The sequence below is a fragment of the Pelecanus crispus genome, chromosome 12 (genome assembly GCF_030463565.1).
Source record: "Pelecanus crispus isolate bPelCri1 chromosome 12, bPelCri1.pri, whole genome shotgun sequence".
NCBI classification, from domain to species: domain Eukaryota; kingdom Metazoa; phylum Chordata; class Aves; order Pelecaniformes; family Pelecanidae; genus Pelecanus; species Pelecanus crispus.
The window spans coordinates 974,648-1,001,419 of record NC_134654.1 but is presented as its reverse complement, the minus strand read 5'-3'; the positions used below and the strand labels follow the sequence as shown (position 1 = coordinate 1,001,419).

The window sequence follows — 26,772 nt, the reverse complement described above, 5'->3', positions numbered from 1 at the left end:
CCTGCCCCTCAGCCTCCCAAGATGGCGGCCGGCGGCTGTCCCCGCCCCCGCCCCGCACATGCGCAGTGGCGCGGCGGGCCGCGCCGCTCCCTCCCTCCCTCCTGGCGGCCGGGGCGCCACTGACAGAGCGCGGAGCCGGGCGGTGCGAGCGGCGAGAGCCTCCGGGACCCCCCGGGCCCCCCTCCTCCGCGCCCCGCCCCGCCGCACCGGTGAATGGGAGAGGCGGGCGGCGCCGGCCCCACAGAGCAGAGCGGAGCGGCGGCTCGGGTAAGGCCGGGGCCGCGCCTCCCTCTCCCTCCCCCCCCGCCTCCCCTCCCCCGGCCGCCGTCGCCCCCCGCGGGACGCTGTCCCGGCCGGCGGCGGGGCCCGGCGGACCGTGCGGCCGGCGCGGCTCTCCCCTCCTCGCTCTCCCCCCTCCTCCGCTCGCCGCTCCTGCTCCCCGCCCTCCGCTCCCTCTCCTGCCCCCTCCCTCCTTCTCTCCAGCTCGCTCTCAAAATGGCGGCCGCGCCCGTTGGTGAGGAGGCAGCCGGGGAGGAGGCGGGGGAGGCAGGGCGGCGGGGCGGGAGGCAGGCAGGCGAGGCGGGGGACGCTGCCCGCGCCCCGCCGCGGCGGGCTGGGCTGGGGGCCGCCGGGCGCGGTTCCCTCCCCTCGCCGCGGGCTCGTCCCGGGCTTCGGCGGCGTCCCCGCTGCCGGTGACTTAGCAGGAAAACAGGGCGCGGGGGAGGAGTGGGCCAGACAAGGGAGCGGGGTGGGGTGAGGGGAGGGGAGCCCCTGCCGTGGGCTCCGGCGCTCCCGGCCTTCGCCTCCTTCCCCCGCTGTAGGCCGCTTCGTCTCTCCTGGTGACTTAGCAAGATACCGGCGGGGAGGCGATGGGCCGGGCGCGGATAACGATGAATAAAAAGCCCAGTCTGGGGCGAGGAGCCCGGTGTGTGTGTGCCGGAGAGGATGCCGAGCATCCCTGCCCCGAATTCCTGCTGGAGGCTTTGCTCCTGCGCCCCTCTCCCCCGTCCTCGGCGAGGGCAAGGCAGGCGTTTGTCAGCAGGCGGCCCGCATCGCCGGGGCGGCCGCAGCACGGGAAACAAAACGAGAATTGATAGTACAGGGGTCATTTAGCTGTTATTTGAAGAATTTGTTTCGCATCCACCCCATTCTCCTGCAGTGATCTAGCAGGGGTAGCGTTGGTAGGAGGTGGCTCAGACCTTCAGAACCGGCTGCAGTAAAAGCGGGGGAGGGAGGTCTGATCTCTCCTTCTTGGGGTCACATCGCTGCCTGGCTCTCTACGGTGGCAGAGGCTTCCCTTGAAAACCTTGTAATAGCAATCGAGTTTGCTAAAATGCTCTATTTATTGCTATTCTCGAGTTTTTGTTCCGGCAGGAGGTTATCCGCAGGCAGGGCTTTTGATGGAAGTTGGGGGGTGGGAGTGGTGCCTCCCTTAAAAAGTTTAGGGTTTGCTCAGTTCTGTGGGTGTGAGATTCTTTTTTTGTTTGTTTGTTTAAGGTGGATGCAATTAAACTTGACCTTTAATACCAATAATAATGTGACACCTTCCATTTCTTTGCCATAGTATCACTGGTAAAATTTCCTTGCTGATAGTGCTGCAGCAGAGGGCTTGGTTGTTGCAGGTCAAGTCAATTTATAATGAATTACCTAACCAGGGGATGGTGGAAGGTTAATCTAAGCTATATTAAAAATCTTTAATAAACACTGTTTTACTGTAAATAAATGTTGGGCATATTGACCTGGCTGAATTATGTATTTATGTGGAGATTCTTCTAAGTGTACATTCCTATGACAGTATTGTTTATATTAGGAGATGGGGGGGTTAAAGAACCTATGTTCGGTGATGATAATTTCTTAAATGATTGTGCAGCATTCGGCTGGTTTTCGGGAGAGGGAGGGTCTGCTATCCAAATGTTATTTGCCCTTAGAGTAATTTTGTTAAATTGGAAAATTATGTCAGGGAACTAAACAAAGAAAATATTTTTAAACAGAAAGATTTATTGCAAATTTCTAGCTTGTTCTCAGGGATCTCATTTTTGTGTGTTTCTTTTTATATTACCATGTTTATGGATGCTGTGTGCAGCCATTGAGCAGAGAAGAGACTGGGTGGAGTAAGGAGGCAAAGCTGCGAAATGGCTAGATTACCCTTTCATAGGTTTTTTTTTTTTTTTTTTTTTCCCTTTGCTTGCGTTTTGCTGGGGTGGAGGAATACTAATTGCCGTAACAATGAAGTCTCTTCTTTAGGGAAGAATCTAATGGTGCAGGAACCTTCTGAAATGAAACAAATCTCGCATTCTGTTTTGAGGCTTATTTTTCTGCAGGGTGGATCTTGATTTGTCTGACAGTGAGAAGTGACTGGTCACTGTTGCAAAGCCAGAATTTTTTGTCTGATAACCATTTCAATTTATTGACTTAGATATTCACTTGTTGAATTTATTTTATTTACACTTGAGATAAGAATTATAATTTTTGTGCGGGTATTTTACATACAAGATTCTCTGAAATATAGAGAACCCCCTGTATTGTTGCTTAGTGCTATTTGTTCATAGAACTTCTTGGTTAGAGTGGGTTCTGGGTGGGCACGCAAGAAAAGACAACCCCTGCTTTCTCTGGTGCCCACAGTAGTGTAACTCCTATTAGTCTGCGGTCTTAATTGCATTACCCTTCTTCATGTGCTGAGTTCATATAACATAACATCGCAAGATTTTGGAAGCCCTTTTGAACAACATGGCTCTGTAAGAGCGTTACTGTACCGCTTGGGTACTGCTGCATCATGGGGGTAATACTGGTGCTTAGACTTAAAGTTGTGTAGGAAAGGCGTTAGAACAAAGGATTTGGGGACTACAATAGGGATCAGATGAAGCACCTAGGAAGGGCTGCTTGTAGAAGTGCTCTCCTGTTCCAGATGTGGCTCATGGCATTCCCACCTGAATTCAGCGTTGATCAAGAGCAAGTACGACACTGAACACGAATGATTCCGAAGCAGGTTGAGGTTTTGCTTTTTCTTGGGTCTGTCTCAGCTCTGGAGTCCAGTTTTTGATGGTAGATGGCCACAGATGAGACCGCGTTTTGTTTTAATTTGCCCAAAATTAAATTAAAGGGTAGTGGCTTTTTTGGAAGATGTAGTTCATTCACTTAGAGTAGATGTTACAGGATTCGATGGATGTGTTCACTAAACGCCTGTGTCTAAAAATGAATCCAGGCTAAGAGCAATGAAGAATCCAATAAAATGCTTGCCTCCATATAATCTTGGTTGATTTTTGTCCTTGAAATGATGGCAGTTACTTTCTGTACAGGAGTGACTTGTTAATTTCTGTTCTACAAAAGGAAAAGGCATCAATACTTGCCTTTATGACTGATGCAAGGTCTGCCTTGCGCGTATTGCTGACTCTTCTGCCTATACTATTTCCTATGCTCCACCCAGCCTTGAGTGCTCAGTTTGTATTCTTTGTCTGCTCTCAACTTTTTTGTCTATCCAGCTTGCTGTCAATGGGACAGCTATTGAATTAACATCTGTTGACTGTCTTGCCCAACGCTCCAACCTTGTCTTTCTTCAAGAACTCTGTAACCAACTTCCATCGGTGCTAATTGCAATGAGTTTGTACCCTCTTGTAAAATACACCGGGCAAACAATAGCTGGAAAACCCCTGCCTCTACAGCTCAGAAATATACTGTGTGTGTATGTTACAAAATTTATTTACAACCCTCTGTAGCTGCTTCTGGTATTCATGGACTACAGTGGTTGGAATTGCTGTAGTAGGAAGGGGAGCAGCTTTTGAACAGTTTTGTTTCGGTCAGCTTTCCCCTACTTTTGTGAACTTCAGGCCCATTTTCTAAACTAAAGGCCAAGACTGCGGGAGGGCTGCTGAAATGTCCATGAAGTGAACACTGACACACTTGTCAGCCTGAAAATAAGAACTGCTTAGGCCTAAATTTAGGAAACCAAGAGGACAATAAAAATCAGTAGTTATTATTAATAAATAATAATTTCAGATTTTGTATACGGTGTATGGGAGTTTCCAGCCTATAACATGTAATTTCTGATGGCAACTGGAGATATTTCTCATGTATTAGAGCCATATGTGTTAATCAAAATGGTTCTGGGTTTCTTCTGTGAGGTTTGTTATGGAGAAGTAGTAAGCTATGTACTGTCTGTATATCCAGATCGGTTAATGAAGTTACAACTGGTCTCTTCTTTCTGCTTTTTATAAGAGCTTAAATATCATTGGCAGAACAACCAGTCTACTGAAAATGTGTTCAGTTGATTAAGCTTTGCCTGGGTTGAATGGCTTTCTCAGGAGCTACTTTATTACCTGACACAAGGGGAATGGGGCTCCTAATGTGGCTTTTGGGTGTTGTGAGCATAGGTGTTTATTAATGGGTGATGTTGCTTTGTCTTTTGATCTGCCTGACAGAGTAGGTTACACCTCAATTTAACTTTTTAAAAATAGGCATTTACACTGAGACATAATCCTGACCTGTTTAAAATTCGTTTTCAAGTACCTAAAGTTATTTCTTCAGAATCCTTACTACGAATGCTGTCCAAGTTAGCAGGAGTGCTCACATGGTCATCTCCTGCATGGAAGGCTTGTGCCATTACTGAAAATGCAGCGGTGGGATTTGAGCTGTAGCTGTATTGTGTCAGCTTCGCTGTGGTGCCCTTAGCTTAGGTTGAGTTAAATGTCTGTTCTTCTTGTATTACAGTTATTTTAGAACAATGCTTTTCCTCATTCCTGCCATGTTTTGAGACCTACTGATGAGTATTACATATTAGAAACACCTGAAAGAACCATGACTTATCTGATGAATAACTTAGTTCTAGTTTTAACATAGCGAACTTGCTAGGTGCTGCAGGTTAGCCCCAACAAATGTGTATATCTAACTTCTATCTTACCTTAGTTGTTTAAAGAGGAGCCTTTTCTTCTTAATACTCATTGAGGCAGGACTTGAACGAGGCAATGATTGTCTCATTCAGCATGTTTAAAAGCTCATTCTTTTTTCTTTTAACCTCATGCTTTCTCTTTAGGGGATTACATAGGTCTGACTTAGGCTATCTTGCTTTTATTTCACTGTCATGGAAGCCACCTATCATACCACTTCATGCTGGCACATACTGTTAAGGAAGTTTCAAAGAAAAATGTTACTTACAAAATAAGTGTATGCTGTGGTCCATTTCGTCAGTACTATAAACATACAGTCCTCTTCAGCAAATCACATGTGCACAGCATTGTCATACTAAGCAGTATCAAGTGCACTGATGCATGCATAACTACATAAAAAAATCAACATCATGAATTCAAAGTACTTGTTAATACATTTAGAAGTACTTTTGCCATTTCCTCCTTATTGGCACTGGTTCTGAGAGAGCACAGCAGTTTGACTTGGCTGCTTATGGACTTTTGGATAAGGATTGTGACTAAATACATGTAATAAATACATCTTTGTGGCTGTGATTCTGTTGATTCTGGAAGACTTACCTGATCTTTTTAACCGGTAACTAGTTGCTGCAGTCTTGAAAAGGTATTTCCAGTTACGGGACAATCCATCGTGGTTGAGGTTTGTAGGTGGTGCTGCAGCAAATGTCTGTCCTGTAATTTTCTCAGATCTGTTGTTAAATAGGTCCCTGCCGAGTGAGTTCGTAGATAGGCTTTTCTGAAGCACCTCTTGTTCTCCAGTGCTTGTTGGTGAGTCAGCTGGCATACCTCCTTTGAGGCAGGGCTAAAGGTAACAGGTTTTATGGCATGATGCCCTGCTAGTTTACATCTGAGATAGCACAGTGGCCTTCACGATTGGGATTATTGGTACCTTCCCTCTTGTATCAATGCTCATTGTTCCTATTGTGCTCCACAAATCTTAAGTTCTTGTGGTTTAATTAGACAAGTCTCTTCACCCCCGCCCCTCTCCTGCAGATTGCCTCTGCCTTGTTTTTCTGCACAGAGGTAGCTTAATGCTAAAGCAAAGGTGTTAAGTTTATCCTTCTTTAAGACTAGAGGAAAATCAGTCAGAAACTTCTAGCCTGTTTACCTGTAGATAAATGACTGTTTCTTCCATAAAGAAACAGTGTTGGCGGTTTGTCTTGTGCTTGATTCACCTGTTTTTTGGGGGCAAAGAAAAAAGATTGGATAAGCAATTTGGTTTATTTAAATGCTAGTGTCTTTACAGTCTATTAAGAGGATGATGTTGTTAATGTGAGTGTGTATATGTATTTTGGAACAGATGGTGTCTATTAAATCAGTAATGGTAGAAGGTTTTGGTTCTCACTCAGCTGGGTTTGTAGGCAGCAAGCACAAACTAGATTAGGGGAGGTTCAACAGAGGAGCTCTGACCCTAGTATTCATCTGCAGCAGTGAGGATGGGGTTGAAGTTCTAACATCATGCATGCCATTTTTGTAATAAAATCTTGCTAATAGCTAACACTATTCCAACAAACTTGGAATTTATCTTTTTCATGGTCTTGCCACAGTAATAAGGCTGGGATGAGTACTGATGATAGATAATTTTCAGTACCACAGCATATCACAATCACAAATTTATACATCAACAAAATGAGAACTGAGATGGTTGTGGACGTTGTGGTCTGCTGCCTAGCGTCTGGTCTTTCTTGGCCCTGTTTTGCACTACCTGACATTGCTTCCACATGGGAAGGTGTTTTCTGTTTCATCAGTACAAGAAGTAATTCTGTGTTTGTCTTCTGCTCTCTTGGCTTAGATGAGGGGCCTTCCTCCAGGGAGAGCAGTTGCTCTCTTCAGCAGGAGAGTTACTGCATGTGCGAATAGATGGGAAAGGTAGGGATTCTGAGGAGGGATGCTGGTAAAGTTGGGAAGAGGAAGGCAGGTATTTCGTAGGGACTGGTTCCCACAACTTCAGATCCGCTTTAGAGGCGGTAGTGTGGTAGGTGAAGATGGGTCATAAGAAAGGTGAGACAGCTTCTACAAAACCCTGATTTCATTACTTTCGGTACTGGTGTCACGAAAGAGTAAACTCTGTTCCCTCTAATAGGGTAAGATGTATGTATGACAGTTATGATGGTGGTTCCCCCCCGCCTTGTCAAGTGAAGCCATTTTTAGTCAACAAGCTTTGCAGATGGCTAAAGGACTAACAAAGTGTTCTCATGATTTGAAGAGTGGCAGTTCTGTCTGAATTTTTGTTTGGATTTCTTTGCGGTTTTGACCTTCTCCTGTTTCTAAAGCTTTAACGTAGGTGTGTGTTCAGGTTTCTTTCCAAATGTTTTCCATATATAAATTTAATCAACTCACAATCACTTTTGTAACATCACATTTCCAATATAACAGGCAGTTTAATAATAGAAATATTTACATTTTGATATAGTCCTGTGACCTCCTTTTCAGTCGTAAGGCTACTACTTACTTCTTCAAGCCAGAAAAGGATGGGGTGAAGAACTGAAAAGAATGAGATTCAAATCCAGTGCATGATGGCTGACCAACCATAAGAAACGATTCTGGGTACATGCACTCTTCTCTTGGTGGCTAAGAGCTATTTAAATAGCTTGTAGCTTAAATACAGTGTTCTGGAATTGCTATTGCAAAATGTGTATGTATTGTTTGACCTTGCAAAAATGTTTTTGAAAAGTATCTTCTGCTGAAGTCATCCAGATAAACCATGATGTGTATTGTGCATTTCTCCAAACAAGTTCAGAGCAGCAGCTTGTAATACTCTAGCTCACTGTGACGCTAACGCTCCTCCTCCCTTCTCCTTCTGTCCTGTTCTTCTACCCCCCAAACTTCAATAACCTGTGCCTGACCAGAAGCTCATTCAGGTTTCCAGTGAGCTTCAGTGAAAACCCAGTGGGGGTTAATATGAATTTAAAACTAATTTTGTGAAATCATTCCTTGCTATCGTATCACTATCACAACATACTCAAAAACAGCCTAAGGAGTTCTATGTACGGAACTTTTTCACATGTCTTAAAGGTTTCTTTTCTACTGCAGCCTGCTTTTTTCCCCCATGTTGTTCATTTACTGCTAGTTAAATCTACCTGCATTTTCACACAGAACTGAACATGCAGGCTAGAAGTAGGATGTTTTCACTTGGTCTCTGTCAAAGTCTACACATAGACTACAAACTTGAGCTTTGACCTGGAAGAAGCTTAAAGGCACTAAAATGGTGTGTAGTGACTATGTGCTTGACATCTTTCTCCTGAGAGCTAATTGTATCATGTTTCTACCAGGATTGCAAAACTTAAGTGATAGAGGGAGGATAAATGTCAAGATTTAATCAATTTGAAGACTTCTTTTCCCCCAAAAATATTTTCCTAGCAAATTTGGTCCAAATGTATCAAAAAGTCACATAGTGTTGGTGCCTGGGAAGGTAACAAGACCAAAAATGTCTTTTGTTGTTTTACAGTCCTAAAGGTAGGTAGTGACTGCTAGTGATATGCTAAGTAGCGATCATAACTTGAAATAATACAGAAAAGTAGATGGATGTGTAAGTTTATTTCAAAATGCACATCTCTAATTAGGACAGAAATGCATTTATTTAGGGAACATGCAGTGTAGAGTAGTTAACTTGCTCCTGTTTTATAGCATCTTGATGACATTTCTTAGCTTTATTTTTTAGATGTAATTATAACCTGCATCCCAAGTCTTTGGAACATAGGCACTATATCTGATCTGCTATAGATTACTTTCTAGTTCCCCATGGATTTATTGTTGAATTATTTTCAGAAGTAAACTACAGTATCAGGGTTTTAGCAAAGTCAATTCAATTAACCTGTAAAAGTAGGTGAAATGGATAAGAAAACAGGCATAGGAGTTTCCATTTTTTTGTGTTAAAAATATATTTGCTTTGATTAACTGAACTGAAATGGAAAATGTTTTTGGTAGCTTATTGCAAAATGTGAACAAATGCTGCACAAAATGCTATATTAGGTGTAATGCTATATTGATATCCTTGGCAAAGCATTTGTGTTTAAGACCTATGGACATTTTAAGACTTCACTTAATTGCAGAATAGCAGACTTATTAAATGTGAATTAAAAATAAGGCTCAGAGTTGTAATTCAGATCAGAGTTGCTTTTTGTTTCATTCCTACAAAATAAGATAGTTGTTAGAGCTCACTTTTTCATAATCCTTCCGCTGGCTTTACTGGTGTAGGCTGAAAAGTGGAAAAAAGATTAGCCCAGCTCATAAATGAGCGGCTTTCTTGTATTCTTCGACTCATCCCTGCTGGCTTAGCCGGTGATGAATTCTAACCTTTTCCAGGATAAGGTGTGTTTGCCACACTGTAAGAACTGCATGGCTGTTCTCTTGTGATTATACTGCATAGGTGCTTTTCTGCTCTAACTGGGGGCGAGATGAAGGGGGGAAAAAGGAACTGGATGCTTTATTTGTTACCATTTTTCTTTCCTCTCAACAGATGGAGACAGATTTCTAAGAAACCTTTTCAGGTCATAGTAGTTATGGCCAAGAAATATGGATATTACCTCGCTTTTAATTAGATTCGTCTTTAAATGGCAGCTTCTATAGAATCTGTTTGTACAGTACGTTTGTGGGAAAACTTATCCTGTGGCTTGAGTTTGATAAAGCAGCTTTTTGCTTACCAGGTTTAAAACAAAATCATACCATTAAAAATTAGTCTATAAGAACACTTCCTTTTAATCTATAATTGCTTAGATACTTGCTAGAATTTAGCAGTATAATCTAGTGGTATAAGAGAACAGTTCCTTTAATCTAGTTCTCCCATAAAGGACTGTAGCTCTGCCTGCCTGCAAATACCCACAAATAACCACTTTGTTAAGTCCTCTTGTTAGTATGTTATGAAACAAGATACACTGTTGAGAAACTTTGTAAGGATCTAATGTGCCAGCCATGTAGCAAGTGACAATGCAACAAGAGTTTCTACTTTATTAATGCATAAACGGATCAGTTCAACTTTAAAGAATTGTGGAATTTAATTCTGATTATATCAGTTCAATTAGTCTTTTGGTGGCTCTGGTCTCTGCTTCCCCTTCATGAGTGACTTGCCTTTCACTGGGGTTGGAAAATCACTTGAAGACAGGAAGCTAACCGAACTAGGATTTCAGGTACATTAACATACTCGGAAGAAATCTTAAGGAGTTTTCTTCTAGGTAGAACATCTTCTAAGAACAGTAGAACATGATACAGAAACTTCTTGAAAGTTGGTAGCATGTAGTTGGACACTCAAGACTATTTTGAGTTTTACACAGGTTGTTGGAATGCTAAATGATTGCAAATTAAGATTTAAATTTGAAGCTAAATGTGAGCGATCTAAAACTCTGTAACTGATTTCATAATGTGAGCTCAATTGTGTGCTCCTTGTGTTCATAATGGCTTATATGCCTTTTTAACACCCCAGGACTTAGTATTAGGTGTGCCTAACCTGCCAATCTGAGAATGTGATCTCAGGTTTTGTCTCCTTTGAAGAAACATTCTTGTAGAATATTAGTAAATACATGATTTTGTCGTCATAATACTTAGAAAACAAATGGTCTTGTAGTTGAGCTTATTAGGGTATTAGGATTCTGCAAAAAAAAAGGCAAAAATTTATGGTTCTTAAAGCACAGCAGTGCACAGCTCTTTGGTAAGCTTTCAGAGTTGAAAGGTGTTGGTCTGTTCTGGATCTGCTAATACATTTGCTCTGATTTATGCCATCTATCTCCTCTAATTTCGGATATAATGAGCTGCAGTTCTGTGTTTAGTGTATCTAGCTTGTGTTTGTGGGGAAGGATGCTTATGGAGCCTAAGCAACGGTCATTAAAACTGCAGAAATTTAATTTATTTATTTTTAAGTTCCTGGAGGAGCTATGAACATGTATTCTAAGATCTGCAATAACAGATTGGTCAGCAGTGGTTCTTAGGTTGCTAGAGAGCAGCAGGGTGAACTTGGGGTGGTGCTGATACATTTAACTGTTTGCTGCTGCTGATGTTGTGAACCAAGGAATGATGTTGAAACTGATTTTCTTGGTTTAACTCATGAAAATTCAACAGTTGAGAGAAAATACAAAATACAGGAGGGACGAATGTGCCTATGGGAATTACGGGAGATAGGAAAAGTACTTAAGAACATATTAAGGCTGATTGACTGTTTTGGTTTTTTTTTTTTTTTTGTAGTAGCTAGTAAGCAAATGTTTCTGTAGGCTTGAGGACTTAAATTACCAGCATGATAAAGATTTTGAGCCTGGAGTTCCAGTGGGTGAGATGACTTTCATCATGGAGCTGATGAGGATTTTCTTGATGACGGGAGCCCTGGCTTAAGTAATCAGAGTAACTTAGGTCGTGAAAGAAGCCTGTAAAACTGAACTTTGAAACTTGTGAAGTCCTTATAATACATCTTTCTCTTCATTACTCTTTGCAGCTTTATTGAGGTGACTTTAAAAATCTGGTTAGAACCTACAAATGTCTGCAAGGAATACGATGAACTTGGAATAGCTCTCTGCTCTCTGTCTGTATGTTGCTGCTTGGTATTTGTGTAGATTTTCGTAAACCTTATTGCTATGGTAGCAGAGCAGTGCCAGTCAACAAGGCATTGATACAGATGGTTTGCGTGTTGCACAGTCACTCGCAGTGAAAGGAAAGCACTGATCCTAACGCGTATTAGATTGGGGCTGGCTCACGCTACAGGGGCGTGCTCAACGGAGTCTAGCAAAGCAGGCGTACGTCCAGAATGAAAGATGAGTTTGAAAAACGTTATTTACCATTTATATATTTTACGTTTACTGGTGTATATGTTATTTCTAATAAAATATGTAATGGTTTAACTTGCTAACTGCAATTTAGATGGATCATATCTCAATTGGGAGTGATTTTTACGATAACTTTTTCTGAAGAGCAGAAATGGGTATTGTTAGCTGAGCCATTTCAGTGATTTGTTTAGGTGTTGATCCATAAGCAGTATTTTTGACACACTTGATGGGAGTAAAGGAAAGACAGTGAAGAACCTTGAACTGATTTATTGGTAAAATACTGAGGAAGATGATAAGGTTGGTTGTGATGGCACAGTTTTGTATCTCGGGACACATTTATGAAAATGCTTGGATTTGGAAGGGCTTCATAAGAACTTAAGGTGAAACACCCTGTTGATGGCAACATTAGTGGAGAAGTTAATAAGCTTGGTTTTTGCGTGCTGGCAGCTGGCAAGCACCGAGTGCAGTTCCTTCCCGTGGTGTGATTCCCATAAGGCAGTTTAAAGGACAAAAGCCCTCATTCTTTCTGGGATGCTAAATCCCTGACTGAACTAATACATCGCGGGTACCAATGTAACATCTTGCTGAAGGTATAATTTATATCATGAGTTAATAACTAGTAGCTAATGGTTTCTTTGGCCTCCATATTTATGGCTTCAATTTTGTCATGGTACAATATATGTGTTAATTTGAAAGAGTGGAATGGTACCCTGCCACATACAGCTAAAAACTTCCGATTCAAGCTGTAGCAGTAAGTTATTATGATTGCTAAACAAAGTCATAACAGTAGTAAAAGAGAAGTAGGTGAAACAGAAAAAAATAACAAAACGTTCATCCTGCTCTAAAATATTTGGATGAGCTGTGGTATCTATGGGTATCTATGCAGTAATTAGCAGCAGTAACCAATAAATCAAGGATTAAGTCCAGAAACACTATTTTAGTAGTTAAAACTAAGACAACAAGCTGGTTTTGGTTTTTAAAAATTCTGTCTTCAGGTATGTTTGAAAACTTTTGTTGAGTCTCATTGTAGGTTTGGAAAGTAGATGATCAGCTTGAAATAGATAAAAGCCAAATGTCAAATTCAGGGCACAGTGTCTTCACCAGACATACGTATTCAAACCAAGTTTTAGTACTGTTTAGCATCCAGTGTGCTCTCATAAGCAAAACCATAATGAACTCTGAAGAAATTTACCGACTAAATTTGATTTTTTTTTTTTAAATGTGTGCGGAATGGGCAGTTTTAGGAATTTTAATTCCAGTAACTGTGTTCTTGCTTGATGCTAGTTTAGGTAAATGAACAGGTATTTTTGGCAGGTTGAGAATAAAATGCTGAAGGGTTAATTTGATTCCATAATCTGTTTCTCAATTACATTTGGAGAATTATGGAATTACTTATGGAAAACAATATTTAAATGTCTCCTGAAACAAGTATGAACACCATCATAGAAATACGTACGAGCCAAGCCTTACCATTTATTGGCATGACGTGTTACGAACTGAGGGGAATTCTGACTATCTCTTGCCTGAAAGTGATTCCCCCCGGCTCCCATGCTCCTCATTGCTTTTACTGTATCTGTTTAGCTATTGTGCTTTGAGTACCTACTATATAGCTGTCTCGGAGCTAACAAATAGAGCTGAACCTGTTTCATTTTTCTATTTGTGCATCTTAGTGGCTAGCAGTGGTTAGCACGTCTCTGTTGTTAAGTTACTGCACAGTTTTCCAGTAATCTAGGAAACACTTGAACCACAGTGATACACATCGGTGTAAGGACCTACTATTTAAAGTCAGGAAGAAGAAACTGTCCTGAATTGTTAGGATATCTTAGTCACCTTCAGGAAGAGGGTGGTTCCTGTGCAATATCAGATCTGTGATGTCCACTTCAAGTGTGAAGTTAGACTCGGCGGGGTGCCCTGACACTTAGCAGTTGCGAAAGGTATGTATTTAGTCACTGTCGGGGTGGGACCATCTTTGAACGCACGTCAGGCAGACTCTCTGAGCCTCAGAGCAACTTCTGTAGGAGTAAATGTGTCCTCAGCGCAGCGTGGGTGAGTCTTGCGGTGAGCGCAGCTGGCTCCAGCAAAAGGCCGTATGTGGTCAAACTAGGGAATCTCTGAATCCCAGTCTAGGAAGATGGGAGGTGATTCTTAGGACATGGAGAGACAGAGGGGCTTCCACTTTTTTTTTTTTTTTTTTTAAATGAGAAAGTCAGAAGAACCTATACTGTGTTGTTTCCACCTTCCCTTACAAGGAAGGATTCTTTTGCTTTTCAGGTTTTTCTGCCTAATTTGTTGCTCTTTATCAATAGTTCTGTATGTTTTAGAAGCTTTTGTAGGGAAAAACATTCTGGCCTGTGATGATTCTTGGCTGTTTGTTTATTTATTTAATTTTAAAATATTATGCTTTAGTATGCCACTCCAGTCCTACAGCACTTAAGGATTGAAATAGGTCTTTTATCCTTATTGCCTAGGCATTTCTACCAGTCCTAAGCGTAAAAGCTGATCTTTAGCGAAGTGGAAGAGTTAGCAGTTGAGGTGGAGTTGTCTGTTGAGGATATGCTGCTATTAATGGAGCTGAGGAGGATGTTACATACAGTTTTCGAAAGGTTTGTGTTGGTTCATAAAAAAGTAGCCTACCTAAACTGCAGCGGGTAATGTCTGTGTTTCTTCTCCCCCCAGGTACCTGTACATTCTAGAAAACTGAGCAGATACTGTACTGCCAGGAGAAGCAGGAGGCAAGCATTTGATGTGTCGTACCTGTGCCAGCGTTATGCATTCAGCCAGGTCTAGCTCCCAATTTTAAAATGCCCATAAAGACAACTGATCTTGCTGAAAACACTTGTAGCTCACTTTTGTTGCAAGATTGTACACATGCAGAGGTTTGCCACTCAGTGCTTTTATATATGCAGGCTATAGATATGGAATCAAATAGGTCTTAGAAACTAAAACTTTCTGCAGTGTAAGTGGGGCTGTTAATAAAAGGCACATCCTGTTTTACATTTAGTGGCTGTTACTCTGTGGATGGCTCTATTTAGGTTCATTTTTTTTCCTGTACGTTATGCAGAACAAATTAAAATTTTCATACAAAGACATCTTTTCTTTCAAAAAAGATCTATCTCTGGCTTGACACTACCTTATTCACAGTAAGCTGCTGATATTAAAAATGACCGATTTCAGGCAAGATGTAATGAACAGGTGTTTTTTTGTGGGTGTTTTGGGTGGTGTGTTTTTTGTTTTTTTTTTTTTTCCCCAAGGGTTCTCTGAACACTTGCTTCCTCTCATTACTGCAGTGGTTGTGGGTGTGTGTGTAACACAGCGGTGACTGTAAACCTTGATAGGCAATGGCGGAGGACTGGTTAGTCCTGCTCCACTGAGCTTTGTATGTCACAAAGCCTTCTCGGGCTAAAGAAAAGGCAGTGCGCATGGACAGTGTTCATCCATTCTCTGTTGCTTCTAAAAGAGGCACAGGTGTATAATTAAAGTTGGGTCCTTTTGGCTTTTTGGTTTTGGACATTTTTGCTTGGGTGGGGTTTTTTTGTTTGTTTGTGGGTTTTGGGGTTTTTTTTCCTGTTTGTTTGTTTTTTTGTTCTTTTTTGTTTTGTCTTTTGTTAAAGGCTGTATATGAAGGAAGCTGCCCTAAAAATACTGTGCCTTATATTCAGGTGCCTTCGTAGTTAAAAAGTCAGGAATACTGAGCAGGGTGCTTGGAACAGACACTTTTCAGAGAAGCAAGACATTGTAGATCAGTTGATTGGTAACTTACTGTGGATCAGCTGTAATTTGCTAATAGCAGAAACAGCTGCTTTGCCCTGTAGCTGTTGAAATTTATCTAGTACTAAGTTCTGTTTCTGAGTAACAGTTCTGAGTTAGAGCGATGGAGCAGGCCAGGTGCTGCTAAGTGGGATACAGGAGGAAAAGTTTGGGGTTACTTTACATGTGAGAGGGGAAAAATGCCTTTTGAACTTGATGAGATGTCAAGGGTTGTCTTACAAACACAACTGCAGTTATTTTTAAGCAAGCGCTGTAGTTGCATCTCCTAGACGCAATGACAAAATTGACAAAATATTGGAGTATGATTTTTACTGGAGTTACTGCACAGATGCTGGATTCACAAGGCATTCACTGCTTATGGTGGTTCATAACACAAAAGCCACCTTCTGGTTTTAATACTGTGATTTTTACCACAGTAGTACTACAAGCAGATTTTGGAAGCTTATATCTTTGTGTTCTACTATTCAGTGATGCAAACAGTGCTGCTGTGTATAAAAAAGTGCCTTATTTTGTTCTTCACAATGTTTATCGCTACTGAAAGCGTTGCTATGTTCATACTGAAGTGCAGAGATACAGCCATTATAAGCCTCTGTTTTTCAGTACTTAAATTTATAGCAGCATTGCCCTCTAGAGGGCACTTCTTCTGATAATTTCAATGATTATTTTTTGTATTAACTAAATTGCCATTAATTTGTATGCAATACTCCTACAGTGTAGTGAACAAGATACATCTGTTGAAAACCAGTTGTCTCTTCTTCTTGTCTCATATACCTCGCTTTCTGACAGGTATAAGTGAAATGTTTGCTTCTGTTCTCTGAAAGGATGCAGCCTGTGCTATCAGTTTTCAATGGAATTGTTTCCGAAATAGCTATTAGGGAAGAGGTCAAACTAGTTAAATAATGTCTTGCCCATTTAGACTACTCCTGTCCTATATGGCTTGCAGTGCAGTATTATGGTGTACAGCATTTGACGTGGAAAATCCACCAGCAGAGTGAAATACAAGCAACTTGCAGCTTAAGCTTATTTTGAAGCAGACAGCAGAGCCTAGATAGGTTTAGAAACAAGCTCCTGATCCCCTGTGATGGATAAGTAGACGTTAAGGATATGAGCTTAGCATTTTCTTCATTTTTTCCATATAAGACAGACTTTGGTTTAAAACAAGCTCCTCACCAAAATTGTTATCCGCCTTTTATAGTGAACCTTGTATACCTGTATGTCTAGTGGAGAAACAGTAGGGGAGAGGCAGTGGGAACGTGTGTTTCCTGAAGCAGTTGGTAGAAAGTTTACAAACCCCACTATTATTTCTCAGTCTTTGGGTATTGTCGTGTTCAGTTTATCTCGTTGCTAAAAGCCAGTTGGTCAAACTTGCTTAATGGCTTGAGTAAATCATGTGTTATATACAGACTCTTGTCAGGTATGCAAGAAATGCGAACTTCAGCATTTTTCATAATCGTGTTGCTTACAAAAGAGTACCTGCAGTGCAGAAATCAAAAGGCAGTACTGCTAAAATTATTTTGGTGATGTCGCCTTGACTAAGATTAAAACTGTTCAGTTGAAGTAGATTGTATGCTAAGAATACTGAAGTTCATGTTACTGCATAAGAAGATATTAAATGGGGGGGCGGAATAAGTAATTTGTGAAAGGCACCATTCTGACTGACTTGAACACTATCTTGAATACGTCAAATTTCAGCTATATTCTGAATTAGCTTGCATTGTTGGATGTGCAGTGATCGAGTCACACTGTCTGAACCCAGCTGAAGTACAGGCTTGTGGCAGCTCTGCACCATGGTAATTGTGCTACTCTGATAAGATTGAAGATCTGTTTAAAAATTTGCTGTACTCCACATATGGCCAAGATAAAAGATTAACTGTAGGTAAACCATGTTAACACACGATTGAAAAGGCAAGTATTGTCTCTTACATCGTGGTTCTCTGGAACTTCTTCAGATGGTGTTACTGGAATAGAAAAAGTAATTTGTCTAATATAATTGTGTAATAATCTACCTGTAAAGTTCATGTGCTGAATTACAGCCGTAGCCTTCAAAGATGCTGTTTGGGTAAGTCCTAGAGAGCTGTCTAGTACGTAGCTCATTCGTAGCATGAGTGACAAACTTGAGTGTGCCTTGATGCTGTTGGTTATGGCCTGTAGTGTGCCGTAGCATCTTCCATAGTCCCTTTCTGGAATGTTCTCTTCTTTCCTTAAACTCTGCCCCAAAGCTTGAAAGACATAGGAGAGCGTTAGCTGATCTCTAGGGTGTGTTGAAAATTAACTGAATGAACCTTGCTGGGTTTAGTTTGATGAAGAGCTAAATCTACAGAAGATTAAAAAAATCTACAATAAGGACAGAGGATTTTGGGGGGTAGCTTTTTGATCGGAGTAGTGAGTGCAAAAAGTAGGCTGTTTACGGTAGGCCCAAGTGTTTTTTTTATGACAAGAAAATAGGATGGAGTTGCCTACAAACTAGAACTGGGCTGTGACTGAAGATGTCTCCTTCAGCTCCCTGTTTCTTGAAGGAGTGATGGTGGGAAGACAAGGAATAAAGAAACTGCACAAGTCCCTCCAGGTTGCTCAGTCCAGGCTGGAGATATGCTATAAGGGCATAATGCAGACTAGCAAAATAAAACTGCATTTACGATTTTAGTCGCCTTGTTCTGTCCAGAGTGGTGTTGCTGTCCAAGTGCAGAAATCTTCATGGCAGTCCAGAGTGACTGAATGCTTATGTAAAGGAAATTAATGGTGTCTCTTTCTCTACCTCCTAGATGGATTGAATCTTCTGCGTTGAATGCCTCCGGATTTCCTATTGGATTTCACGTCTGGAAAAATATTTTTGATTTAAGCCACTCAGTGGCAGACTGAATTGTGGATCCAGGGTTCCTAAGACTTTAGATCTTGAGGAGGCAGCCACTGCTGAATCACGTTAACCTGACATCGCAGCCACAATGGTGCTGTCACAAAGGCAACGAGATGAACTGTAAGGAATGGTTATTTTTAAGTTTGTGTTGCATTTTCATATGCTACATTGTGATTACAATCTTTCTTTGACTTCTTAAATTGTATTTAAAATGAAGGGTATATTTAAAGTGGGGAAAAAAAAAAAGCACAAAACCCCAAACAAAATAATAAAAAACCCACCTCACAAAACCCCCCCACCAGAAACCCCCACCTTAATTCAATTTCAGATATGGAATTCTTTCCAGATTTTAAGGCTAGGAATAGGCTGTCAAGTTCCATGCCTTAGTCTGCTTTCTCTTCTGGAATAAATCATGATGGAGTGAGTGGTGGGTAGCAGTCAGGATGGCAATGTCTCGCATGATACCCAGTTTCATAAACTTACGTAGAGTTTGTGGCTTGGTTTTGGTTTTTTATTCCTTTTAAAAGTATGGCCCAAGTATCATTTAGCATTTGGTGTCTCTCTTGTCTCTCTGATTTTTTTTTTAATACAGCTTCTTCACTTTTCCAGTAACAATTCAACCCCCTTTGTATTAAATACAGTATGCATTTTACTTTTTCGTTTCATAGACTTAAATAAGGTTGTTCTACTTCTTAAAGTAGAGTAGAAGCTATCTTCAAATTTTGATTTTTACAACTGGTTGTTCATTAGATTTGGAGAAGGTCTGGGGTTTAAACACATTCAGGATTACAATTTTTTTTTTTTTTTCCTTTTAGCAATTCTCTGAAGTTTTTTTCTGGCAAAAACTTCAAAGAGTACATGCATTACTGGGGAGATGGAAGTAATGAACTGTTGTGAAGGAAATGAGAAATGACCAGAGACTTAGGATTTACTTTAGAGGTCTGATGAGGAGGCAATACTTTGTTTTAGCGTATGTTGTTTATGGGGAGAAATGTGAAATCCCTGCTTGTATGCAGAGTTATGTTTAGAGTCGAATGTCTGAGGAGAGATTGAATGCGTGTAAAAGGTAGGAAAGAATAATGTGATGAAAGCCACAGGAAGAATTTTCATGTGAAAAGCAAATGCTTTTCAGAACAAAAAGCCATTATTGCTTCTTTCTTCAGCTACCAAAGGGCATTAGTTTTTTCTTGAATGCCTTGTGTAGATGACCTTCTTATTTTTGTTTTTAAAAAGTATCTGTGTATCAGTTTACTTAAATATTTTAGTATGTGTATATCTTCCCTGCCCTCCCCATATAGGTATGTATACACACACATATCCCTTCCCAAGAAACTGAGTGATAATGAAATACAACAGCCTTCCTTCTGAAGGCTGATAAAGTAACTGAAAGTAATTTTACCTTTAAGTCTGTTTAGAACATTGTGCTTACTTCTCTTAAGCAGACTTTCTTTGTTGTGTAACTTGAAAATATTTATCCATTTGAAGTAACATTTGAAAATGCAGGGTTTCCTTAGTCTTGTTCTCTTAAACAAAAGGTGCTGACTGCTTGTTGAAGTCTTAGAATAATATTGAAACTTTATGAGTGGGTCCAAAACAAATGCATGCTATCTTGAGAGAGAGGTTCAAGACAGATTAATTTGGTAAATGTCTTGTGTCAAAGTGCAGAGTATTTTGAAGAATAATGTAAAATTTGAAGCACTGTATATTTTGGTCACAGGCAGTATCCCTTCCTGTAATCTAACTAAGTTATTGTATCATTCTGAAAAACAAAGATAAGACTTGTTCTTTAAACTGAGCATTTTATTCAAGTTTAACTCAAGTAAAATTTTGTACCCTAAACTGTTCTACCCAAAATAGTTTTTCTTCAAAGATAAAGCCACAACTTTAAAATGTGGACGTGGTTGTCACTTTTGTATCTGCTATGGGTTTTATATACAATACAGATTGATGAGTATATTAATGCTACTCCAGTGTTTGACAACTTGAAAGAAAAAAAAAAAAAGCCCCTCGTCACCAGGCCTAAAATAAAAAGTGTATCCTGCTATTGACATCTTGAAGCAAAATCTGTTTGCCAAAGGTATTTGTAAAATTTTCTTGGGCTTTTAACAAACCTAATAATCCTGGGTGTTGTACTGCATTGAAGACTTAGATGTTGATTGTGCCTTTTTAAAAATAAAAGTCTGAACCAATTCTTCTACTCTCTTACTCAGAATTGTGGCTGAAGATACTGTTCTTTGTTTTTTAGAAATCGAGCAATAGCAGATTACCTTCGTTCTAATGGCTATGAAGAGGCATATTCGGTTTTTAAAAAGGAAGCTGAGTTAGATGTGGTGAGTTCAAACAAGATTCTTCATCTGTATTTTAAGTAAATAGTTTATAATTTTATGGCATTTGCATCCATTCTGAACGTGTATATCTATTATCTACCTATTAGCTCATGCAGTTTCAGAACTGGAGGTGATAAACTCATACAGCTTATTGCCTTGCCGTGAAAGTAAAAAATAATCATTGGATGACTTGGCAATTTCTGAGCAAAACTCTTACCTGTATCTTCAGCTAATGACTTAGGCATATTTTTAATCTTTTTTTTTTTGTCTAGCTACCACTCATCCATACAATGCAGAGTGTTTCCTGTAATGACCTTTTAAGGATCCAAGTCCTGAGAGGGCCTAGATACTTCAAGATGAAAGGTGCTAGAAAACAAAGCTAACAGAAGGCAATGTGAATGTACAGGAAAGGTGATAGAAGATGATATAGGAAAAAAAAAAAGACATGGCCCTTCACTGGACTCGCTCCAGCAACTCCATATAGGAGTGGAGCATCTCTTGTACGGGGAGAGGCCGAGAGAGCTGGCGCTGTTTAGCCTGGAGAAGAGGAGGCTTAGTGGGATCTTATCGTTGGTTATAAATATCTGATGGGGGGGTGCAAATATGGTAAAGCTAGACTCTTCTCAGTGCTACTAGTGACAGGACAAGAGCCAGTGGGGAGAAACTGAAACACAGAAAATTGCATCTGAACATAATGCAGCCCAGAAAGCCAACCATATCCTGGGCCGCATCAAAAGCAGCGTGGCCAGCAGGTCAAAGGAGGGGATTCTGCCGCTCTGCTCCACTCTGCTCTGGTGAGGCCTCACCTGGAGCCCTGCGCCCAGCTCTGGGGCCCTCAGCACAAGAGGGACATGGACCTGCTGGAGCGGGGCCAGAGGAGCCCACAGAAATGCCCCGAGGGCCGGAGCCCCTCTGCTGCGGGGCCAGGCTGGGGGAGCTGGGGGTGCTCAGCCTGGAGAGGAGGGGGCTGCGGGGAGGCCTGAGTGCGGCCTGGCAGTGCTGACAGGGGCTGCAGGAAAGATGGGGACAGGCTTTTTAGCAAGGCCTGTTGTGACAGGACAAGGAGTAATGGTTTTAAGCTAAAGAAGGATAGATTTAGACTGGATATAAGGAAGACATTTTTTTACATCGAGGCTGGTGAGGCGCTGGCACAGGTTGCCCAGAGAGGCGGTGGAGGCCCCATCCCTGGGAACATCCCAGGCCAGGCTGGACGGGGCTCTGAGCACCCTGGGCTGGTTAAAGCTGTCCCTGGCACTGCAGGGGCTGGGCTGGGTGGGCTCTGAAGGGCCCTTCCAACCCAAAGCATTCTATGACTCTATGATAATATAAAACTTTTTTTTTTTTTACCATGAGAGTGATTGAACACTGGAATAGGTTGCCCAAAGAGGTTGTGGAGTCTCTGTCCCTAGAGATATTCAGAACCTCACTGGACACAGCCCTGGGCAGTCTGTTCCAGCTGACCTTGCTTTGAACAGGGAGCTTGGACTTCATAATCTTGAGAGGTGTTTTCCAACCTGAACTATTCTGTGCTTAATATTCAGAAGAATGTGTCTAATTTTAACACATTTAATTTCTGTTTCCTGCTGTTGTGTCCATCCCCGCCTTCCCTCCCTGTAACTCATTTCCTTAACTGTGCTTATTCTTATCACGGAATTCTGCATACAAGCATAACCCTTCTGCAATACAAAATTAGAAAACTGAAGACTGTTCTCTTGTAACCAGATTTAGAATGGTGTAAGACTATGCAGCTTTGGAGGCTGACTTCACATGGGAATGTTTAAGAAACAGGAAGGCAAAACAGGGTTGCTTTTGTCCTGTCCTTTATCATATAGAGCAAATGGTGGAAGTCTGTTTTGTGATTGGAATTGGGTCAGTAGTTAAATCATTGCCTGAAACTGTTGCATACCGGTTGGTTAACTGTATAGTAGGAGGGCAAGCCCAAGTAGTTAATATAAGTTGATCAGCTCTGGTAAGCAACTCTGTTTTGTTCGACTGTATGAATGCTAGTGACTTAGACCAGTCATTTCTTGCAGCTTCATTCTGTTGATTTGCCTTTGTAACAGATGATTCTTGGTATAATTTTTAAACATTCCACTTCTTAGCATAGGAGGTGTGCACTTCATCTGAGTTTAAGTTTCTCTGGAGACACCTGGATTGAGTAATAAACTTCTGTGTGCTGACTTGATAAATCCTTGCCTTTTCTCTATTACAAATCTTGCATTGTTCTTTTTCCAAAAAGCTTGGTTGAAGTTTGACTTACTGGAAGCAGATTGGAGAAATTATCTAATAAATAAGTAGAAATGGCAAATTTGAATATCATACTTATAATTGAAAATCCTAATACCATTCCCTTATCTGTCTTATCTATCAACCTAATTAAGTTTTCTCTTCCCAAAGGTTAAAAAGGCGATCTAAATAGGCTAGGTGGTCCTGAGGGAAATAGAAAATGCAGTTGCTAAAAGTTCCACATGACTTTCTTGCAAGAAAACCTGAATTGGATGGGGCTACGCTAAAATGACCAAAAAAAAAAAAAAAAACCAAACCCACCCAGAGCAGACATTATTTCAGTAAATTGGAAGGATTCAAGTGTGGCTCTGCAAAGAGGGATTTCATTTTTTTGTATTGATTATTCCTGCAGATAACGCCAGCTTTTACAAATGCCCCTGAAGTAGTAGGTTAACATCTGGTCTCTGACCGAGGTAGCCAGTCCTCAGAGCTTTTATGGAGTAAGCCATGGCATTGTTATTTTCCCCATGCCTTTGTTGTCTCCATCTAATTTAGAATTATTCTAACATGAGGCTGTCATTTTGTACATGGAAAGAAAGTGTGCAGCATTTAATTACTCTTCTGTGTCTCTGATGTTGTTTGTTTTCCTGTGTTGCTTTTCTTCCTCTTTCTGGTGTTAATAGGTGGGAGGAAAAAAAGGAAGAGTAATCCTCTGGCTTTTACAATAACATCAGCTGTTCATTGTTGCTCCTCAGCTATTCCTTAGAGTCCAAAGGAGAAAAATACTTAGTGGAAGAAAAATTATTCTTCATTAAAGTTTCATTAGAGTTGTAAAATCAGTGTTGATTTCTCCAGTAGCTGAGGTGGTGTTCAGTAGGGCAGGTATAGTAGTCTGCTTTCTGCTTCGCTTACTGAAGTAAAGATGCAGGGAGAGCGTACTTAAAGCTTGTCTTTGACAAGGTAGTACAAAATAATGCAATATTATGGTGGTAATTTGAGGTTCACTATAATCAAGTTTTTAAAAAAAACAACCAACCAAACAAAAAAAAGCCAGTGTTAGTTTGGGCTAACTGGTTTTCAAATGAGATGGAATATGTGTAATCCTACTCTGACAGCTGGCTGCCACTTTCAAACAGCGTGTGCTTCCATGAGAGAAAAAGCACATTGTGCTAACAAGTCATAGTGCTAGCGCAGTCTTAACTCTGAAGGTAGGAGTTCTTTAGTTCCTAATGCTCTAGTTGGTGGATATGAAAAAGGAGGCTGTGGTTGAGAAACTAATTACCAGTTCTGTCTGTCTTGGTCCTTGCAGTCAATGCATGCTGTCTGCTGTTGGTTTTTAGTCAGAGTTAGTTGGGCAGGGGGATGGGGGGAATCCTGTAACAAAATACGCCACAACGTTCTCAGATATGCAGAGCACTTAAAAATCTCTCAAGTAATGAAGACAGAAAACAGCATAGGTAACAGTTTAGTCCTAGTTTTTGGATTTTATTTGCAGAATCTAGCATCATTAATCTGTACTGCTGCAATATTTTTAATTAAAAATTGTATTTTAAAATGTTTCTCTTTTCTGTGTATGTAAATTGTAGCTATTAAAATTTGAAGCATGGTTGTTCTGTTTTAACTAGTAAAACTGATTAGTCTGCTTGAATTCCTCTTTCTGTGGTCAAGAGATAGTATTAAAATGAGCTGTTTATGTTGCTTTTGAAGAAACACTTCTACAGGCTTTAGAACTAGAATTTATTATTTAAATAAATTTTAAATGCTTCTCAGAATGAAGAGTTAGATAAGAAGTATGCTGGACTTCTGGAAAAAAAATGGACATCTGTTATAAGATTACAGAAGAAGGTAAGTAGAGATCTGATGGATTTACTTGTATAAAAAGTTATGACTGAAATCAAACATTCATCACTGAACAGAATGTTACATATTTCCCTTGTCAGACAAATGCAAGGTTTAAAAAATGATGCTTCAAAGATGAATTTTGAGGACTTGAGAAGGGAAAATAGCTAAATCCACGTTGTAGAAAAGGTTTTCTCTATCTCAGTGCTAACACAGACATCCTCTTGGTTTCTTTATAAAAAATTTCTTGACTTCAGTTTATGCATTGCATGTGCAATTTCTGAAGCTAGAAATGAAAGAGGTGCCTTAAGGCAGTTTGAGTGGAAAGATTGAATAGCTGTCTCCAGAAGGCTTAACTGGTTTAGAAAGAAGGTAAAAACCTGTGCTGCCAGTTGTCTTTGGCCATTACGTTAAAGGGAAGAAACCATTAACTCCAGTGCATTAGAGCAAGTGATTTTACTGCGAGTGGACAGTACAAAACTCTTTTTAGTAATGCTTCAATGGATCTAGAGTGTAGTAAAAGCTTTAAAAAAAAAAACCCAAAAAAACCCCCACAAAACCAAAACAAAACCCCACAGTGTGCTAACAATAAAGACCTATCTATTGTAAAGGTTAATATATCCAGGGTTTTCCTGCACCTTCAGTTTCTCTGCTGTTGGTTAACATGCATGCCATCTCAGGGATACAAAAAATTATTGGAGTAGTAGCATTCCTTTTTGTTAACACAACCTCCTTCAATAGTTTGTTAAAATAGTAGCTTAAACTATTTGTACAGTATTTGAGTGAATGTGATTTTGTAGAACTTTCTTTTTTCCTCTCAAAATATTTGGGAAGTTGGAGAAGAATAAATGATTAATGATTAAATTATTAAAGAATAAACGATAAATTATTAATTTAGGTGTCTTAGGATTTTTAGAAATACCAACACTTGAATCTTGGTAATCAGTTTGGATCCATGCAATCTTGGCTTTACTGTGAGTTTGGGAGCTAGTTGGTGTTTGGATTATTAATGAGTGAAGGTGAATCTTGGTATACAACTAGAAATGATTGGTTTCTTTAAAATTCATGAACTTAGGTAATGGAATTAGAATCGAAGCTGAATGAAGCTAAGGAAGAATTTACATCAGGTGGTCCTCTTGGTCAGAAACGAGACCCTAAAGAGTGGATTCCTCGTCCTCCAGAGAAGTATGCGTTGAGTGGACACAGGAGTCCTGTCACTCGAGTAATTTTCCATCCAGTTTTCAGTGTTATGGTCTCTGCTTCAGAGGATGCCACAATAAAGGTAGGTGTTTGCTACAGAAAATTAAATTAAGCAAGTCAGAGGATGTATGATAGGTAACACCACTACTTCAAGCTGGATGTGCATTGTACTCATGGAAGATTGTTTCAGATTCTGCTTTAGCTTCAGTAGGAACAGTTCTTTCAAGTATGATGTCCTGTGTAATCTGTGAATTATTAGTTTTATGCTGGCCAAATTAATATCTTAAAGGGTGTTTTACTATCCTTTGACTTGAGGAAAAAATGATTAAGCTAGTGTGGAGTTAGAGGCTGGAGAAACAGATAAAGGATCGGTGGGGGAAGAATGCATTTTGACTGTTTGGTAGATGAGGAGTGGCACAGTGTACAGGGAAGTGATGTGATGAGAGGGAGGAAGACAGTTGCCTCGAGTTACCTGAAGTGATTATTTTTAAAGCTGGGTTGAAGTGGTTATGCAGCTGCATTCTTAACTGAAAATTAGTTCTTCCCATTTATTCTAAATGGGATGTGCAAGGCCCATGAAGTCCCTGTGACTTTCAGTAACTTCATATGGTCTTCATGGGCCTTTATCACAGCGTACGCTGGCTTGAAGAGATTTGTTTTAGTAGGCAAGTAGTTTCTCATTTTGGCATCCAATAAAGACATGATTGTGCATTTTGTTGTTGTTTGAACGTCACAGTTTAAGGGAATTATCCCAATAACGGATACTTCTCATTGTTCTCTTCTATGCTGATTTGAAAACTATTTGGAAAAATGCTGTTCTGAAAACTGTTGAGTAGTGTGTTAAACAATGTGCTTAAAAATGCAGGTTGTCCTAGTAGTGGCTACCTGTTGGAGAA

General features: G+C 40.4%; 1 protein-coding gene across 2 annotated transcripts in view; it reads left to right on the top strand.

The window, feature by feature from the left end:
* Positions 1–241: 241 nt before the first annotated feature.
* PAFAH1B1 (platelet activating factor acetylhydrolase 1b regulatory subunit 1) overlaps positions 242–26,772 on the top strand; it is a 35,842-nt gene continuing 9,311 nt past the window's right edge. Inside the window, exons 1-5 of one of the 2 annotated variants that reach the window (XM_075719785.1) lie at positions 242–267; positions 18,193–18,404; positions 20,530–20,614; positions 24,608–24,682; positions 25,752–25,958. In XM_075719785.1, coding sequence (XP_075575900.1) covers positions 18,373–18,404; positions 20,530–20,614; positions 24,608–24,682; positions 25,752–25,958 — 399 coding nt within the window. In that variant the 5' untranslated portion in view covers positions 242–267; positions 18,193–18,372. Of the gene's footprint in view, positions 268–483; positions 515–18,192; positions 18,405–20,529; positions 20,615–24,607; positions 24,683–25,751; positions 25,959–26,772 lie in introns of those variants that run through there. The other variant, XM_075719784.1, reaches the window with a different exon arrangement.